Source organism: Nomascus leucogenys, chromosome 10 (assembly GCF_006542625.1).
Source record: "Nomascus leucogenys isolate Asia chromosome 10, Asia_NLE_v1, whole genome shotgun sequence".
Classification (NCBI taxonomy): Eukaryota; Metazoa; Chordata; class Mammalia; order Primates; family Hylobatidae; genus Nomascus; species Nomascus leucogenys.
In genome coordinates, this window is record NC_044390.1 from 84,449,853 (window position 1) to 84,468,197 (window position 18,345).

An 18,345-nucleotide genomic window follows, 5' to 3' on the forward strand; every position below is an offset into this window, starting at 1 on the left:
TGAGGCACCTCACCTGGCCAAGAACTTCTTAATTAATTAATCAACTCATTCATAGACTAATTAACTCACTCATTCAAAAATGTTTTATTGATCTGTTGGACTAGGTATGAAATAAAAATGTAAAAAAATTTAAAAAGTTAACATTTTTATCGAGAACCTAGCAGCAGCAGGAAACTAGAGACTTGGCTGGCCCTTTAGTTATTAAGCTTGCGTTGTAATGGGGGAGAGAGACACTTAATATAGTGGTAGATGCTAATTCTTAGGAAGAAAATAAGGAAATGGGATGAAGAGGGATACGGGGGCTGGGCTAATTCAGCCAGGGTAGTCAGGGAAGGCCCACTGTGGAGACAGCATGCAAGGCGAGCCCTAAGTGATGAGAAGAAGCCAGATATTTGCAGATCTGGAGAGGGCGTGCTCTAGGCAGAGGGCGCAGCAAGAGCAAAGGCCCTGGGGTGGGATCAGGCTTGGGCTATCTTAGATATGGAAAGAAGACCAGAGGGTGCTTGGAGGGTGGTACGTAAGGGGTAATTGGTGGGAGTGAGATCAGGACTAGCCGGTGTAAGATCTTGAAAGACATGCCAAGGAGTCAGGATATTATTCCAGATGTGATGGGCACAGGGGGCAGGATCTCTGGAGGATTTTTTTTTTAGACAGAGTCTTACTCTGTCGCCAGGCTGGAGTGCAGTGGCGCGATCTCGGCTCACTGTAACCTCCACCTCCCGGGTTCAAGTGATTCTCCTGCCTCAGCCTCCTGAATAGCTTGGACTACAGGCACACACCACCATGCCCAGCTAATTTTTGTAATTTTAGTAGAGACGGGGTTTCACCATGTTGGCCAGGATGGTCTCAATCTCTTGACCTTGTGATCCACCCGCCTCAGCCTCCCAAAGTGCTGGGATTACAGGCGTGAGCCGCTGCACCCGGCCTCTGGAGCATTTTAACAGAGATGTAGGTCTGTGAGTGCATCATCTGCTTTCTAGTAGGAAAGGCTCTTCATCCATCCTACTCTACCCCCAGAGTGGTCATGACTTAGCATCTAGGCCATGGGTGCTCTGAGCTCATGAGGCTCCTGCCAGACTCTGACACATGGGGAAACTGAGGCTCAGAGAGGTGCCTGGACTTGTCCAACGTCCACAGAACCAGTTGGCCTCAGAGTTGGAGCCCAGGGAGATGCCTAATGTCTAAGACCTTGGAGCTGCTCTCTAAGCAGCTGACGCCTTTGGCAAAATTACTTGCAGAAAAAGAACTCATGACATGCATGTTACAGCCAAGGCAGAAGCAGGAGCTGGTGTCAGGAGCAGGGAAGACCCAATAGCAAGTGCATTAATTAAAGCCCTGCTTTTCACTTCTTCTGTCAATACCAGTCACTGGTGGGAATCCAGGTCTCATTATGGGGCTAGAATGCAGCAATTTCTTTGCTTTGGGTAAACGGCTCCTAGACCCAGCTATCAACATTTGCACATAATGGCAGGTGGAATTGGAGGGTTGGGGTGGGAGAGAGGCTCATTTCAGTTACCTGGAGACTACTCTTTGCAACTGAAATGTAAACAGAGATCAGAGAGCGGACTTATTAACTCACTCTTTGAGGCTGAGGCATTAGTTTCTGCTTGGGGTCTCTACCAGCGACACAGTTGTGGTAAGTAAGACATTTGATGCTGCTTTCCTAAATACATATAAAACTGGAGTGTATGACAGAGGAAAGTGTACACACACAGAGGAAAGTATGTATAGAAGAACAATGCTATTGTTATTCTATAGCATTATTTGCTTAAAAGAATAGAAATTAATTGCAAGGAAAAAAAAAAACTCCTTAAAAAATAATCCCCAAATGCAACTTGAGCCACATCTACGAAAACTGGCTGAAACATTTTTTCCTTCCTGCCAGAAGTTTGCACGCATTAGTGGTTGTTTAGGCTGTGTGTGGTGGCTCACCCCTGTAATCCCAGCACTTTGGGAGGCCAAGGTGGGTGGATCACCTGAGGTCAAGAGTTCAAGACTAGACTGGCCAACATGGTGAAACCTCATCTCTACTAAAAATAATAATTTTAAAAATTAGCCAGGTGTGGTGGTGTGTACCTGTAGTCCCAGCTACTTGGGAGGCTGAGGCAGGAGAATTGCTTAAACCCAGGAGGTGGAGGTTGCAGTGAGCCAAGATTGCACCACTGCATTCAAGCCTGGGTGACAGAGTGAGACTCCATTCCCCTATACCCGCCCCCCCACCGAAAAAAAAAAGAAAGAAAGAAAAAAGTTTGCATGCATCAGTGGTTGTCCAGAAGAATCTCCTGGGGAACTTTGCAAAATGCAGATACCCAGGGCCCACCCCAGACCTATGACATCAGAACCCCGATGAGTGGGATCTGGGCATCACGAAGCCCCCCAGGTACCCTCTGATGTGTGGCAAAGCTGAGGATCCCTGGCATCTGTTTTTCACAGTGATACCGGTGGCTTTTTTTTTTTTCTTTGAGACAGAGACTCGCTCTGTCACCCAGGCTGGAGTGCAGTGGCGCAATCTCGGCTCACTGCAACCTCTGCCTCCCTGGTTCAAGCAATTCCCCTGGCTCAGCCTCCTGAGTAGCTGGGATTATAGGCAAACGCCACCATGCCTGGCTAATTTTTGTATTTTTAGTAGAGACGGGGTTTCACCATGTTGGTCAGGCTGGTCTTGAACTCCAGGCTGTGATCAGCCTGCCTCGGCCTCCCAAAGTGCTGGGATTACAGGCGTGAGCCACCGTGCCCAGCCAACCGGTGGATTTTTAACAACACAAACCTGATGCTCGGTTCTGGGTTCTAATCTTGATTCTGTGTCTTAGCTCCTGTGTGACACAGGCCCGGCTGGTGCTTAACTTCTCTGTTTCTCAGTGCCCTCTTTTGAAACAAATCCAACAGCAGCAGAGTGTTGTTAGAGACATTTGCTGACAAAAACACAGCAATCATGATGCTTTCACCAAAATTGGGCTTCAGGAAGCACCGCTCCAGCACTTTTTAGTAGATACGGATGACTCAGCCCGGGAGGGAATCAGACCCTCCGCCGAGAAATGCTTAGAGTGGGGAACCACTGCCAACCCTCCTCGCTTGTTTTTTAGAAAAGACACTAAATATGTCCCAAGTTTGTCAGTCATCCTCAAGCTCTTCTAACAAGATTTAAGACCGAGAGGCAGTGGAGTGCAGTGGTAATGAACTTGAACCATAAAGTCAAAGTCCCAGCCCTGCTGCCCACTAGCTGTGTAACCTTGAGCTTGTCATCTGTCGAAGGGGGATTCTCATACCTCAAGGTTCAGGTGAGGATTAAATGAGAATGGAACACAGAAACATTGCTTCGAATGGTGTTAGCACGTGCTATGTGCTATGTGTGTGTTTGTTGTTACTTTCATCATTGTTAAAGACATGGATGCCCCTGGCATTTCCAGGGGCTTCTCTGGGATTGCAATTCTATTCTAATCCCTTCAAGTTTCCAAGCCACCAAGCTCGCTGTGGGGAAGGGGACTGCTGGGCTGGCACCCTCTGCTATGTGCTTTTCCCTTGTGGTGACCAGAGAGGGCCCTTACCTCCAGGATATTGTAGCGGGAGTTGTCACAGTAGTCGCGGACACCAATCTCTGTGCCCATGTACCAGCCACTGAAGGGACAGGCGCTGAACTCCAGGCCGCCAATCTCCAGGAGCATGTTGGACACAGCGGGGAGGCCGTACCACTTCAGCCCCAGGTCCTTGAACCACTCAAACCTGCAGGGAGCAACAGGTCTCAGCTCACCTGGAGCAGGTGTCTCATGGGCGGGACAGCTTGAATCTAGAGACGCTGAAATGCCAAGAATGGACTGGGACTGACAAGGTCAGAATATGGTTCCTGGGCCCTGCTTCACATCTGTGGAATCACAGGTTCTGCAGCTGGGGCCTGAGAATGTGCATTTTAATGTATTTCTCAGGGGCTTCGGATGGATATCCAGGCCTGGAAACTACTGCCTTAGGCTGCCGTTTCTCTCCCAAACCCACCCTGAAAGTGAGTCTAGGCGAAAGTGTGGGGACTTCTCTCCCCCTCCCCTTCCCTGACTGAGCACCTTCCTACCCTCAGGGCCTTTGCACAGGCAGCCAAACTTCAGAGCCAAACTCTGTCACCCAAACTTTTTCTTTCTTTCTTTTTTCTGGGGGGTAGGGGAATGCAGTCTCACTCTGTCACCCAGGCTTCCTCCTGGGATCTTCTCCCTTCCTTCTGTGCTTCAGCTCTTACTCATACTTTAATTTTCAGCTAAAATTATGCTTATTCTGGAAAGCCTTCACTGAGGCCCAGCTGGTCAGGGGATTTCATCCTAGGCACCATACATTTCCTTTGCAGCAGTTTATTAAAATTAAGTGGTTATTTGAGTAATTATGTGTGTAAGAACTTCTCTTCCTTCAGATCATAAGCACCATGGGGGCGGGGATTGAGTCAGCCCCAAAAGCTAGCACAATGCCTGGCCTGCATGGGGAACTGTGTTGGATGAGCCAATAAATGAATGAATAAATGTAGGCTACATTTCACCAAGGAACTGGGTGAGTCCCCAGATATCAGGCAGTGTCAGGAGCCTCAGGACACCTGCCTCCTCTCCAAGGCTGGGATTAGGGTGAAGCAGGTGTGGCACTATCCTTGGGTGTAAAATTTAAGTAGGGGGAGCTATTAGGTTGATGCAAAAGTAGTTGTGGTTTTGCAATTACTTTTGCACCAACCGAATAGTTTCCCCCTCTTAAGTTTACTTTTGCCATTAAAAGTAATGGCAAAAACCACAATTACTTTTGCATCAACCTAATAAAAACTCAATAATTAAGATCAACGCTATTATTTATTTATACAATATTTTAAATTAATGCAACATTTAAAAAATCAAAATTTATGTATATATATGATGAACAATAACGTAGGATTCCGCCCTACACTTGTATGACACCTTGTTCATCTCACCCTAATCTCAGTCCTGAGCTGGATTCTATCTTTATTGAAAATGTTGATATATTGTTCATCATGTGCTGTTTTTTTAAAAAAATTAACTTTGAGACCAGAAACTATAAAACTACTAGAAGAAAACATCAGGGAAATGCTTCAGGATATTGGTCTGGGAAAAGACTTTATGAATAAGACCTCAAAAGCACAGGCAACAAAAGCAAACATAAACACACAGGATTATATTAAACTAACAAACGTCTGCAGAGCAAAGAAACAAGCAACAGAGTGAAAAGACAACCTAAAGAATGGGGGAAAATATTTGAAAACTATTCATCCACCAAGGGATTAATATCCAGAATATACAAGGAACACAAACATCTCAAAAGCAAAAAACCCAAACAATTGGATTAAAAAATGGGCACTTGCTCAGAACAGACATTTCTCCAGAGAAGATAGATAACCAACAAATACAGGAAGAAATGCCAACATCACTCATCACCAGGGATATGCAAATGACACCCACAATGAGATAACATCTCATCGCAGTTAGGATGGCAAATTATAAAAAGACAAAAAATAACAAATGCTGGCAAGGTTGCAGAGAAAAGGGAACTCTTATACACTGTTGGTGGGAATATAGGCTAGTACAGGAGTATGCAGAACTGTATGGCAGATCCTCAAAACACTGCAAATAGAATTACCACGAGATCCAGCAATTCCACCAGTGGGCACTTATCCAAAGGAAAGGAAATCAGGCCCGCCGCAGTGGCTCACGCCTATAATCCTAGCACACTGGGAGGCCGAGGCAGGTGGATCATTTGAGGTCAGGGGTTCAAGACCAGCCTGACCAACATGGTGAAACCCTGTCTCTACTAAAAATACAAAAACTTAGCTGGGCGTGGTGGTTCGTGCCTGTAGTCCCAGCTACTTGCGAGGCTGAGGCAGGAGAATGGCTTGAACTTGGAAGGTGGAGGTTGCAGTGAGCCAAGATTGTGCTACTGCATTCCAGCCTGGACTGGAGTGAGACTCCGCGTCAAAAAAAAAAAAAAAATGAAAGGACATTAACATGCCAAAGTGATATCTACATCCCTGTGTTTATTGAAGCACTATTCACAGTAGCCAAGATATGGGATCATATTTGATTGTCTAACAACGGATGAATGGATAAAGAAATGTGTGATATTTTATATATACTGTGCGATAAAAAGAAAATGTGTGATATGTTATATATGCTGACTACAGTCAATAATACCATAATTGTATGTTTCAAAATAACTTAAAGAGTGTAATTTGATTGTTTGCAACTCAAAGGATAAATGTTTGAGGGGATAAATACCCCATTCTCCATGATGTGCTTATTTCACATTGCATGCCCATATCAAAACATCTTATGTACTGCATAAATATATACATACATATATATATATATACACACCTACTATCCACCCACAAAAATTAAAAGTAATAATTAAAAAAAAAACTCTACCAGGTCTGGTGTGGATCAAGTTCAAAAGAAATTTGGAGTCATGAACTCCAAATTAATTCTCTCTCTCTCTCTGTCTCTCTCTCTCTGTATCTCTCTCTCTCTCCCTACACTGGAATACCATTCAGCCATAAAAAAGAATGAAACCATGTCACTCACAGCAACATAGATAGAACTGGAGGACATTATGTTAAGTGAAATGAACCAGGAACCGAAAGTTAAACACTGAATATTCTCACTTATAGGTAGAAGCTAAAAAAGAGTTGATCTCATGGAAGTAAAAAGTAGAACAGAGGATGCTGGAGGCTGGGAGGGGGAGGGAGAAGGGGGAATGGGGAGTGATTTGTTAAAGGATACAAAATTATAGCTAGAAAGGAATAAGTTCTAATGTTCTACACCACTGTTGGATGACTATAGTTAACATTAATATACATTTTCAAATAGCTAGAAGAAAGGATAGTGAATGTTTCCAATACAAAGGATAAGCATTTGAGACAATGGGTGTATTAATTACATTGATCTGATCACTATACATTATATGTATTAAAACATCATTATATATCTCATGAATATATGCAATTATTAGACATCAATTAGAAAAATAAAACGAAACATTAATTTTGATTAAAAAAATATTGCACTCTTGTATTTATCTTATTATTGAGTGTGTTAGCAACTCCCCTTGATTTTATTCAATCCCAGGTTTGGGTCTAGTGCCTCACGGTGGATGTCCTTTACTCTCAAAGGGCAAATGCTGTTTGTGTTGCTGGCCTGAGACCTTGCAGCAACTTCATGACTCCAAATTCCTTTTGAACTTGATCCATACCAGGTTCTGTAGAGTTTTTTTAATTATTATTTTTAATTTTTGTGGGCACATAGCAGGTGCATGTACTTATGGGGTACATGAAATGTTTTGATACAGGCATGTAATGTGAAATAAGCACACCATGGAGAATGGGGTATCCATCCCCTCAAGCAGTTATCCTTTGAGTTACAAAGAATCCAATTACACTGTTTATTTTAAAACATACAATTATGTTATTATTGACTATAGTCACCCTGTTGTGCTATCAAATAATAGGTTGTATTCATTCTTTCTATTTTTTTTTGAGATGGGGTCTTGCTCTGTTGCCCAGGCTGGAGTGCAGTGGCACAACTTGGGCTCACTGCAACCTCCGCTTCCCAGGTTCAAGTGATTCTCCTGCCTCAGCATCCCAAGTAACTGGGATTATGGGCATGTGCCACCATGCCCAGGGAATTTTTGTATTTTTAGTAGAGATAGGGTTTTGCCATGTTGGCCAGGCTGGCCTTGAACTCTTGACCTCAGGTGATCCTTCTGCTTTGGCCTCCCAAAGTGCTGGAATTACAGGCATGAGCCACCATGCCTGGCCTCTATTTTTTTTTTGTACCTCTTAACCGTCCCCATCTTCCCCTCACCCCCTCCACTACCCCTTCCTAGCCTCTGGTAACCATCCTTCTACTCTTCATGCCCACGAGCTCTATTGTTTGGATTTTTAGATCCTACAAATAAGTAAGAACATGTGATGTTTGTCTTCCTCTGCCTGCCTTATTTCACTTAACATAATGATCTCCAGTTCCATCCATGTTGCTGCAAATGACTGGATCTCATTCTTTTTTATGGCTGAATAGTACTTCATTGTGTATCTGTGCCACATTTGGTTTATCTATTCATCTGTTGATGGACATTTAAGTTGCTTCCCTAGTGTTGCAGTTATTGTAAACAGTGCTGCAACAAACACAAGGGTACAGATATCTCTTTTATACACTGATTTCCCTTTTTTTGGGTATATACCCAGCAGTGGGATTGCTGGATCAAATGGCAGCTCAATTTTTAGTTTTCTGAGGATCTCCAAACTCTTCTCCATAGTGGTTGTACTAATTTACATTGCCACCAACAGTGTACAAGGGTTCCTTTTTCTCCACATCTTCACCAGCATTTATTATTGCCTTCTTTTGGATAAGCCATTGTAACTGAGGTGAGATGCTATCTCATTGTGGTTTTGATTTGCATTTCAATTGAGAGAACTGTTTAAAACTCTATCTTGATCATCAGATCCTATAGAGTTTTAAACAGTTCTCTCAATTGAAAATGTGGGTCAGGTACAGTGGCTCATGCCTATAATGTCAGCACTTTGGGAGGCTGAGGTGGGAAGATCACTTGAGCCCAGGAGTCCAAGACCAGCCTGGACAATGTGGCAAAACCCCATCTCTACTAAAAATACAAAAATTAGCCAAGCATGGCGGTGTGTGGCTGTAACCCTGTAATCCCAGCTACTTGCAGGGGTTGAGGTGGGAGGATCACTTGAGCCCAGCAGGTCGAGGCTGCAATGAGTCATGTTTGTGCCACCGCACTCCAGCCTGGGCAACAGCAGCAGACCCTGTCTCAAAAAAAAAAAAAAAAAAAAAAAAAAAAAGAAAAAGAAAAAGGAACAGGAAAAGAAAAAGTGTGCTCACAACAAGACAGTATGGTGCTTCTGCTCTTTCAATGCTTAGGGCTGGAAGAAGGGCAGGTCCTTGTTAATGGCTTAGGAGTGAGATGGTTCAGAAAAGGTGGTGGTCCCCAGGCTGGTCAAAGAGGTCTTTTTGCTCCTTGAGGGAACTCACTCTGCCCAAGCCCGCAGTAAGGACAGGAACCAAGCCCCCCCTTTCCCCTTTTAGCTTCTGTCTGGACTAGAAAGAAAGCCAGGGCGGATGGGGCTGGACAAAGAGGGGCACTGGGCAAACCCACTCACCCTCTCCCACCCCTTGCCGGTCCTTCTTACTTGGGGTGCCTGATGGGAACTTCCAACACCAGCTCTGGAGGAATCTGGAAGAGCTCAGGGTCATTGCCGTTGGCCTGAAGCAGGAGTGGCAGGACATCGAAGCGGCCTCTCGGCGGTTTCCAGCCCTGCTGTATGCAAATCTGCAAGCAGACCCGGCCAGGTAATGCCACTGTACCCCACACCCTACAAACACGACCCTTATGTGGGAAGCGGGGGTGGGGTGGACAGAGATCCAAATGCAAGCCCCCAGGAGACAGTAATTGCGGGTTTTGCCATTACTTTCAATAGCAAAAACCACAATTACTTCTGCACTAACCTAGTAACTAGCATGAGTTCTCATAGGCCCACAGGACAGAGGGCAAACCCTTCCTCTGGCACTGAGCTTTGTTTTCCGGGTCTTCCCTGCCCACTGGAATTCCCAGAAGGCAAGGGCTGAACCTGACTAACAAGTGCATCTGCAGGCTGCCAGCTCCGTGTTTGTATTAATATTAGGTATTGTAAGATACAAAGAAAATCTGCTGAATTTGATGAAGGTAGATGTATTAGAATTACAGTATATAATGCATTTATTAGAGCTGTCCAATAAAAATATAATGCAAGCCACCTAAGTAATTAAAACTTTCTAGTAGCCACATTAGAAAAAAAAAAAGGTGAAAATAATTTTGACTTTATCTTTTTTTTTTGCTAGGCTTCTTCAAATCATGGGAGAAAATGATATTAATAATATACTCATCTTAAAGTTCAACAATGTCCTTGATATTAACACTAATTTATTAATAGTAAATTAAAATATGACTATCATATATTCTAATTATATATTTGACATTAAAATTAAATATGTAACATACTTATTCATCCAATATATCAAATACATTAAATATCAACATTAATTTATTAATAATAAATTATTAATATGAGTGTATTTAAATAATATATTTAACATTAAAAATAAAAATATGCTTATTAATCCAGTGAATCTATTAATTTGTTAATAAATATATTACCCTAATGTATCCATATTATTACTATTTCAACATTAAAAACGATCAATGGGCCAGGCGCGGTGGCTCACGCCTGTAATCCCAGCACTTTGGGAGGCCGAGGTGGGCGAATCATGAGGTCAGGATATCAAGAGCATCCTGGCCAACATGGTGAAACTCTGTTTCTACTAAAATACAAAAAATTAGCCGGGCGTGGTAGCGCGCATCTGTAGTCCCAGCTACTCAGGAGGCGGAGGCAGGGGAATTGCTTGAACTCAGAGTTGCAGTGAGCTGAGACTGCACCACTGCACTCCAGCCTGGCAACAGAGCGAGACTCCGTCTCAAAAAAAAAAAAAAACCAAGATCAATAAGTTATTTCTCTCTCTTTTTTGGACCCAGACTTCGAGATCCAGTGTATATTTTCTCTTATGGCACATCTCAACTAGGACGGCCACATTTCAAGTGATCAATAGCCACATGTGTCCCTATTAGACAGGGCAGGGTTAGAGTGTTTCAAGAGGTAAAATTACATGGTTAGGTTTGGAATGATTCTTTGTGCTTAGTAAAAACAGGAAGCACCAAATCATGCAACAGGAGAACATGTCCCGCTCAGCAAGGTTTCCAGAGATGGAGCGAGAGGAAGAGGTTGGGGCGTTTATGTTCTGGTGACCACGAGGACAAGGTCAGCCAAGTACACAGTTAGCGCTCAGCCAAGTGGAGCAGGGAGTCTGAGCCTGAGCCTGGCTGCCTCTAAAATGGCACAGGTGCAGCTCCTGGTTGCCCTGGTTACAGTCCCCTCCTCATGAGAATAACATTTTCATAAGAAAAGCCACATGCAAATGAAGTCGGCAGCCAGGAGGGAGTGCAGCGGCCCTTAGCCTTGCCAGCTACATCTTCAAGGAGGTACCACCTGGGAGGGGCTTCAGCAAAGGACAATGGTGAAATTCAGCGGGGTATGAGTTGGGTGATAAAGGAAAGGTGGTAGCAGGCCTGTGTGCCTGAGATCATTCTAGACACGGGATGTGCTTGTGCTGTCATGTGGGCATGGTCTGTATAAGCTACCATGTCTTACCTGTGCTACCTGCCCGCGCTACCACCTGGAAGGAACTCTGGGCAGAGAGATGGTGGTAGTCACTTTCCTGGTGGCTTTTATGAATTGACTTGGGCTACCAGTAACTGTAGTGATGCTGGTGACAGACAAAGTCAAGCCTACTCAAAGGCTTGGGTGGCTCAAATTGTTGTATCAACAAATGAATGAATGAAATGAAACTGACATTATCTCGTAACTCAGAAAAGGTGGATGCCAGATATGGCTTCCATTTCTTGGGTCTTCCCTTCCTGGTGAGAGGCAGGAGATTTGGACTGTAGTTCTAGCTTTTCTTCTCTACTCATTTAGCAGTCTTGAGTAACTCACTTGGCCTTGGTGAGACTCGGTCTACCCATCTGTGAAATGGGAGAACAGTTCCCATAAGGAGGGCTGAGTGAGGTAATGGCATGAAAGTGACCAGATGTCCAGCTGTAAAAGAATTAGAATGGGGAACAGCCTGATGGAGAAGCAGGTTTGGAGAAGACTAATCGACCCCATTGGCGGCTCTCCCTGTGATGATAGTATTAAGCCCGAAAAAGTCTGCGGGTAAAAGTCTGGGGACATAAGAGCCCCTGTTAGGGCAGGGTAGGGGGCGGCAACACTCGCACCTCTGTGAACTGCACGTTGGCCGGGTCCCCCAGGGTGGAGCCGTCGGGCTGCTTGTAGCCAGCGTAGCGGATGAGCTGGGAGTTCCAGACTCGGAAGTCATGCTTGCCGTCTGTCCTCTGGGGGAATATGGTGATGGCAGACCTGTGGTGGAGAGAGGGGAACATCCGGCATCAGGGCGGGACTTGCGCTGTGGGAACATACTAAACATGGCGCCACCCAGGGCGACAGCTGCTTGAGGCTCAGAGTGGATTACTTCCGTGCCAAGGTCCCCAGGGCCAATGGAGCAGCGGTCGGAAGGGAGGGGCCGGGCTCTGTTCCTTCACCGGAACTATGGTGTGAGGAAAACGGTGGAGGGGGTGGGTGGCCCCATGCTACCATGCTGAAGGAAAGAATCTCTTTCTAGCTGGAGACTTAAATAATATTGACTTGAGCCAGTCTTCCAAAGAGTTCTTTTGCAGCCAGTCATTTCCATGGAAACAGCAGACCTTGTTTCCCTTTAAGAATGCACTATGCGCCGGGCACCATGGCTCATGCCTATAATCCCAGCACTTTGGGAGGCCGAGGCGGGTGGATCAGGAGGTCAGGTGTTTGAGACCAGCCTGGCCAACATAGTGAAACCCTGTCTCTACAAAAATACAAAAAGTTAGCTGGGTGTGGTGGCACACACCTGTAATCCCAGCTACTTAGGAGGCTGAGGCAGGAGAATCGCTTGAACCTGGGAGGCAGAGGTTTCAGTAAGCCAAGATCACACCACTGCACTCCAGCCTGGGTGACAGAGTGAGACTCCATCTCAAAAAATAAAATAAATAAAAATAAAAAAAGAATGCACTACAGGCCAGGCATGGTGGCTCATGCCTATAATCCCAGCACTTTGGGAGGCCAAGGCAGGTGGATCACGAGGACAAGAGATGGAGACCATACCGGCACACATGGTGAAACCCTGTCTCTACTAAAAATACAAAATTAGCTGGCTGTGGTGTCAGGTGCCTGTAGTCCCAGCTACTCGGAGGCTGAGGAGAATCGCTTGAACCCAGGAGGTAGAGGTTGCAGTGAGCCGGGATCACACCACTGCACTCCAGCCTGGCAACAGAGTGAGACTCCATCTCAAAAAAAGGAAGAAAGAAAGAAAAAAAAAAAGAATGCACTACAGAATACCGATTCCAGTCTTCTCCCAGCCATCATTAATTCTCATCCACTTTGCCCACCCCCCTTACCAAACCAAAGTTTATAGACTTATGATTAAAAAGCAATCAGCTTGCATTTGTATTTACATATATTTATTTAAAAGAAAACTGCAGGTCACCAGCCATTGGCTTCGCCTGCCTAAATAGGCAACAGTGAAGGCTGTATTCTTTTATTAATTGTGGAAAGATGTTGTCTGCTGTGAAGGTCCTATCTGGAGCCCTGGTCTCTCTGTTAAAAGGGAGATCAGCAAATATTAGGTGTTAACAATATCTTAGTACCAAACTGAGCCTTTCTCCTCGACATCATCATCAGGATTGGAAAAAAAAAAAAAAGGAAAGGAAAATAACTTTTTCACGATGTAGTTCAATGTCATCTCACAGCAGGAGCTCTTGCCAGCTGGACTCGTTGGTCCCCCATCCCAGGCTATGGAAACACAGTCCTGGCTTCTTGTGTCAACACAAAGATGGCATCTCGGGTCCAATTCGCTGCTTATAGATCTTCTCACATATACATTTCTGTCCAGAACTGTGTCCCTGCTGATCCCCTTGGCTGGAATCCCCCTCTTCCATTTACGTCCAAGTTCAAGACCTGACTCAAATCTGCTTCCTCCATACAGCAACCCCTGTCTCATCTAGTTTCATAGGGCCTTCTTTCTGAGCACGGTTTTTAGGTCTTACTCTCTACACAAGACAATGTAGCATGTAATTCTGCTGGGGTGATGCATCGCAGCTGAGGGTGAGTCTAGAATCCAGGCTGAAGGCCAAAATCACATAGGGTCAAAGATGCTCTTAAAGATCTCTTAACAGAGGCACCATCTTGGAGATAAACACAGAGTGAGTCAAACAGCTTTCCCTCCAGCACTAAAACACATTGCTGTTTCTCCGGTTGAACATCCGATAAAGGGTGTTTGTGTAATGTATATATTTTAAAAGTGTGTTTAGAAACACCAGAATCACACACAGTGAGTGGGGTGTGATGCCTACTCTATGTGCAGAAACTGAGACCAACAGAGGAACCAGAACACACATCTATGCCTCTACTCTCCTGCTTCCCTGAGCACAGGGTAAACCTGCATCTCTCCCTCTCTTCTTCACTCTGCTGTCCTTCCCCTCTTATGCATAGATTATTCCTATAACGTGATATAACATTATATATGTATATATAATATATATATATTTTTTTGAGACGGCCTCACTCTGTCACCCAGGCTGGAGTGCAGTGGTGCAACCTCGGCTCACTGCAACCTCCACCTCTTGGGTTCAAGCAATCCTCCCACCTGAGCCTCCCAAGTAGCTGGGACTACAGGCACACTCCAGCACATCCTACTAATTTTTTGCATTTTCTGTAGAGATGGGATTTCACCATATTGCCCAGGCTGGTCTCAAACTCTTGAGCTCAAGTGATCCATTCACCTTGGCCTCCCACCTTGCTGGGATTTCGGGCGTGAGCCACAGCGCCTGGCTGCATGGTACACATTCTTATACAGTTCTCATCGCTTTCAGACATGAGGGTTAAAAATTATAAAAAGAGAAAGAATCTGCTGAATGTTTTCTTTAATAGAAGATCTCGCAAAGACCCCCTAATACAGCAGTGAAAAAAGTGGAGGTGCACTGCTGGGACTGGGGTGACCCATGCTCAGAGCCTGCTCAGAGCCCCATTTGAAAACTACCAGAAGAGACTAAGCATGGTGGCTCACACCTGTGATCCCAGCACTTTGGGAGGCCGAGGCAGGTAGATCAGCTGAGGTCAGGAGTTTGAAACCAGCCTGGCCAACATGGTGAAACCCTGTCTCTACTAAAAATACAATAATTAGCTGGGCATGGTGGTGTGTACCTGTAATCCCAGATACTCAGGAGGCTGAGGCAGGAAAATTGTTTGAACCTGGGAGGTGGAGGTTGCAGTGAGCCAAGATCGTGCCACTGTACTCCAACCTGGGTGACAGAGCAAGACTCTGTCTCAAAAAAAAAAAAAAAAAAAAAGGAAATCCACCAGAAGAGCCCATAAACTCTTTGAGGGCCTAACCTTGACCAGGTCCGGATACACAGGAAGGTTCTTTAATATTCTTTAAGGGGTGAGGTCTCTTGGAAAAGAGTTGTCTTGGGAAAGAGACCTAAATACCAATTCCTCATGCAGGCCCAGGCTTAGATTACAGGCCCTTTTCTTACTGGTGGACTCAGAAAATTGGCGAACACCATTTCCTTCTTACGGGAGAGAGGAGACACATCTAAGAAAACTCATATTTCATGCAGAGAAGCCACTTTTGGATGAACTCAGTGAAGCCCGGGGGCTTGTGGGAATATCTCTGCAGTGATCCTGTGTGGCTCCAAGATGGGACTGGTGCTCAGTGGCTGGGAACAGATGCCGTGGCAGCAGTGAGCGAGCAGAGTCAACAAGTGTAGCCGGCTGTCTGTGGGGCCCCAGCTGTTTACTTCCACCTGTCCCTCTCCCAGCTGAGACTTGCCAGCGTGGCCGCCACCAGCCACATGGATGTCTGCCTGCCTCGGCCTGCTCCCTGTGGCTTTGTTCTTTGTATTGGTGAAGAGGAGTCCGAGGCATGGCTTGGCTGGGTGGAACCTGAAGGGGCAGTTCCCATTTTATCAGCAAGAGAAATTGCCTTTTAAACCAAGGGAGATTTGGTTTGGTTTGTCTCCAGGCGACAGAGCAAGACACAGTAAAAGCAGGTCACCGCCAGCAATAGGATTTTCTGATTCCCAGGAATCTCAACTATTTGTTCCCGTCCTCTCCAGGAAGGATACTGAACTGTGGGTTGAACGTGATGTTTGCTGCTGTAGTTTTGCAAACCACACAGGAATCCACTTGCCCCAGAAAAGAAGGAACATGGAATGGTGTATGGAATAAAGATGCCGGGGCCAGGCGTGGTGGCTCATGCCTGTAATCCCAGCATTTTGGGAGGCCGAGGCGGGTGGAGCACTTGAGGTCAGGAGTTTGAGACCAGCATGGTCAACATCATGAAAGCCCGTCTCTACTAAAAATAAAAAAATTAGCCAGGTGTGGTGGTGGGTGCTTGTGGTCCCAGCTACTTGGTAGGCTGAGGCAGGAGAATCGCTTGAACCTGGGAGGCAGAGGTTGCAGTGAGCCGAGATCACGCCACTGTACTCTAGCTTGGGCGACAGAGCAAGACTCTGTCGCAAAAAAAAAAAAAAAAAAAAAAAAAAAAAAAAAAAATGCCAGGACACCTCTCCCAGCTTGGCCCGTGTCCCTGAGATGAGGAGCATTTCCCTGGCAGGTGAGCTGACTCCAGAGTCGAAGTATAATGCTGTGGGGACTTTTGACCCCCTGCTCCCCAGTGCCCAGCTGGTCAGCTCACCTGAGGTTCCCTTTGTTGGTGGCATACTTGACGTGGTTACAGATGTAGTTGAACATCCCATGGGCCGTGGTGCAGTCGCGGGCATCGAATACCTGGAAGAGGTGCAGGGGGGGACTGATTGCCTCTTCTTTCCTTCCCCAGCTCCCCCAGTGCAATCTTCCCATTTTAGAAGAACCCAGATCCCACTCCAGCTGCTGCTCCATTGGTAAAGTGGGCACCTCATTACTGAGTCCCAGGCTGCATTTTATATTTTCTCTTTTCTATCCTAATAACCAAGGCCAATTTGATCAGAAAAAAAAAAAAATCCCCTAAAAGTAGGCATGGCATGTAAGTGAATGTGGGAAAGGAATGGTAAATGAAGGAGGGGGTTTAGATGGACTGGTTACATTTCCTGTTAGGTTACTAGGGATTAGGGATTAAAAAACAGAACAAAAATCAAACAAAACCCCCTGATCTTGATAACAAATCTGCTTCCAACTTTAAACTATTTCCTAAAATAAAATAATAACCAAGGGACACAGAAACTAATGCCTTCAGGGAGTAGGCAGATAAATAAGCGAAGTAGGTGCAAGACAAAAGGGAGTGGTGAGGTCTGTGGTCAACTGAAAAGTATAAGCCCTCCCTTCCAAGAGATATGCAAGTTCATTTTTGCAAAAGCACTGCGTTGGCTAAATAAGACATGATTATCATCTAGAGCTGGCTGTGATCTTGGAATGTGGGACCCCGTGACCATCATCTGATAGGTCACCATGGCCACCAGGTACCCTTGGTAGAAGCTTATCCTTTTTAAAGCTCCATCCACTCCCCTTCCCCTCTTCCCTCATTTAAGGGCTCTTCAAGGTATCTGACTTCACCACCTACCTGCAGCTTGGACCACTGGATCCTGCCCACACAGCGCGAGGCATTCCGCCAGGCGTGCTTGGCCCCATAGATGAGCTCTGTGTCCTTGAGCTGGTAGGTGCTAGTGGTTTCGATCTCTTTGTTCACCTCTTCCAGCCTTTCCATGTGGGCTTTGGAGCCAAATCTGAGTGAAGAGGAAGGGACATGGGAACATCACCCCCTCTTCTGAATTAGAAGTTGGTGGAAGGGGAGAGCTATTCCAAGAGGCTGGAAGCTACAAAAAATTCCAAGTTGATTTCTGGATAAAACAGTTTGATTTCTGGATGCAAGATAAAGCAGACACTGTAAACTCAAATGTCCACAAAGGCTGAACATTGTACATATAACTCAACCAGCTGGGTGGGGACTGTGGCAAACAAGTGAGCCAGACCTTGTCCAAAGGGGGCAGCCATGACTCCACTCCTGTCAGTTGTCACCTGACAGGAGTGAGGGCCCAGGACTGCTAAATCTTTCCAGAGAAACTGGAAATCTGAGTTTTAAAGGGAACTCATAATTTTTAAATGTTGGCAATGAATTCAATTTTAGAAAGTTAGAAAATTTTTTGGTTTACAAAATGGTATACAGGATAATATAATAAACTCCCATGTCCCAAGCCTAAAAAATACTATAATAGTTTCTTGGGGAATACATCCCCACTGTAGCCCATTCTCTCCCCAGAAGTGACTGTTATCTTGAACCTGGCATTTACCATTCTCATGCACTTGTTTATATCTTTGCCACATGTATATCTATCCTTCAACCATGTACAATGTCATTTTGCATGTTTAAAGCATTCATATAGGCATATAGGCCGGGTATGGTGGCTCACACCTGTAATCCCAGCACTTTGGGAGGCCGAGGAGGGTGGATCACTTGAGGCTAGGAATTTGAGACCAGCCTGGCCAACATGGCAAAACTCTGTCTCTACAAAAAATACAAAAATTAGCTGGGTGTGGTGGCGTATGCCTGTAATCCCAGGTACTCAGGAGGCTGAGGCAGAGAATCGCTTGAGTCTGGGAGGCAGAGGTTGCAGTGAGCCAAGATCATGCCACTGCACTCCAGCCTGGGTGACAGAGCAAGACTCTGTCTCAAAAAAAAT

At 45.4% G+C, this 18,345-nt stretch overlaps 1 protein-coding gene across 2 annotated transcripts in view; it reads right to left on the minus strand.

The window, feature by feature from the left end:
• The window catches only part of NOS1 (nitric oxide synthase 1), a 152,471-nt gene that overhangs the window by 60,698 nt on the left and 73,428 nt on the right, over nt 1-18,345 (minus strand). For both annotated transcript variants that reach the window (XM_030821472.1, XM_030821471.1), the window contains exons 6-10: nt 17,229-17,391; nt 16,368-16,459; nt 11,854-11,995; nt 9,179-9,318; nt 3,546-3,720 (exon numbers count right to left, since the gene is read on the minus strand). In XM_030821472.1, coding sequence (XP_030677332.1) covers nt 3,546-3,720; nt 9,179-9,318; nt 11,854-11,995; nt 16,368-16,459; nt 17,229-17,391 — 712 coding nt within the window. The remainder of the gene's footprint in view (nt 1-3,545; nt 3,721-9,178; nt 9,319-11,853; nt 11,996-16,367; nt 16,460-17,228; nt 17,392-18,345) is intronic.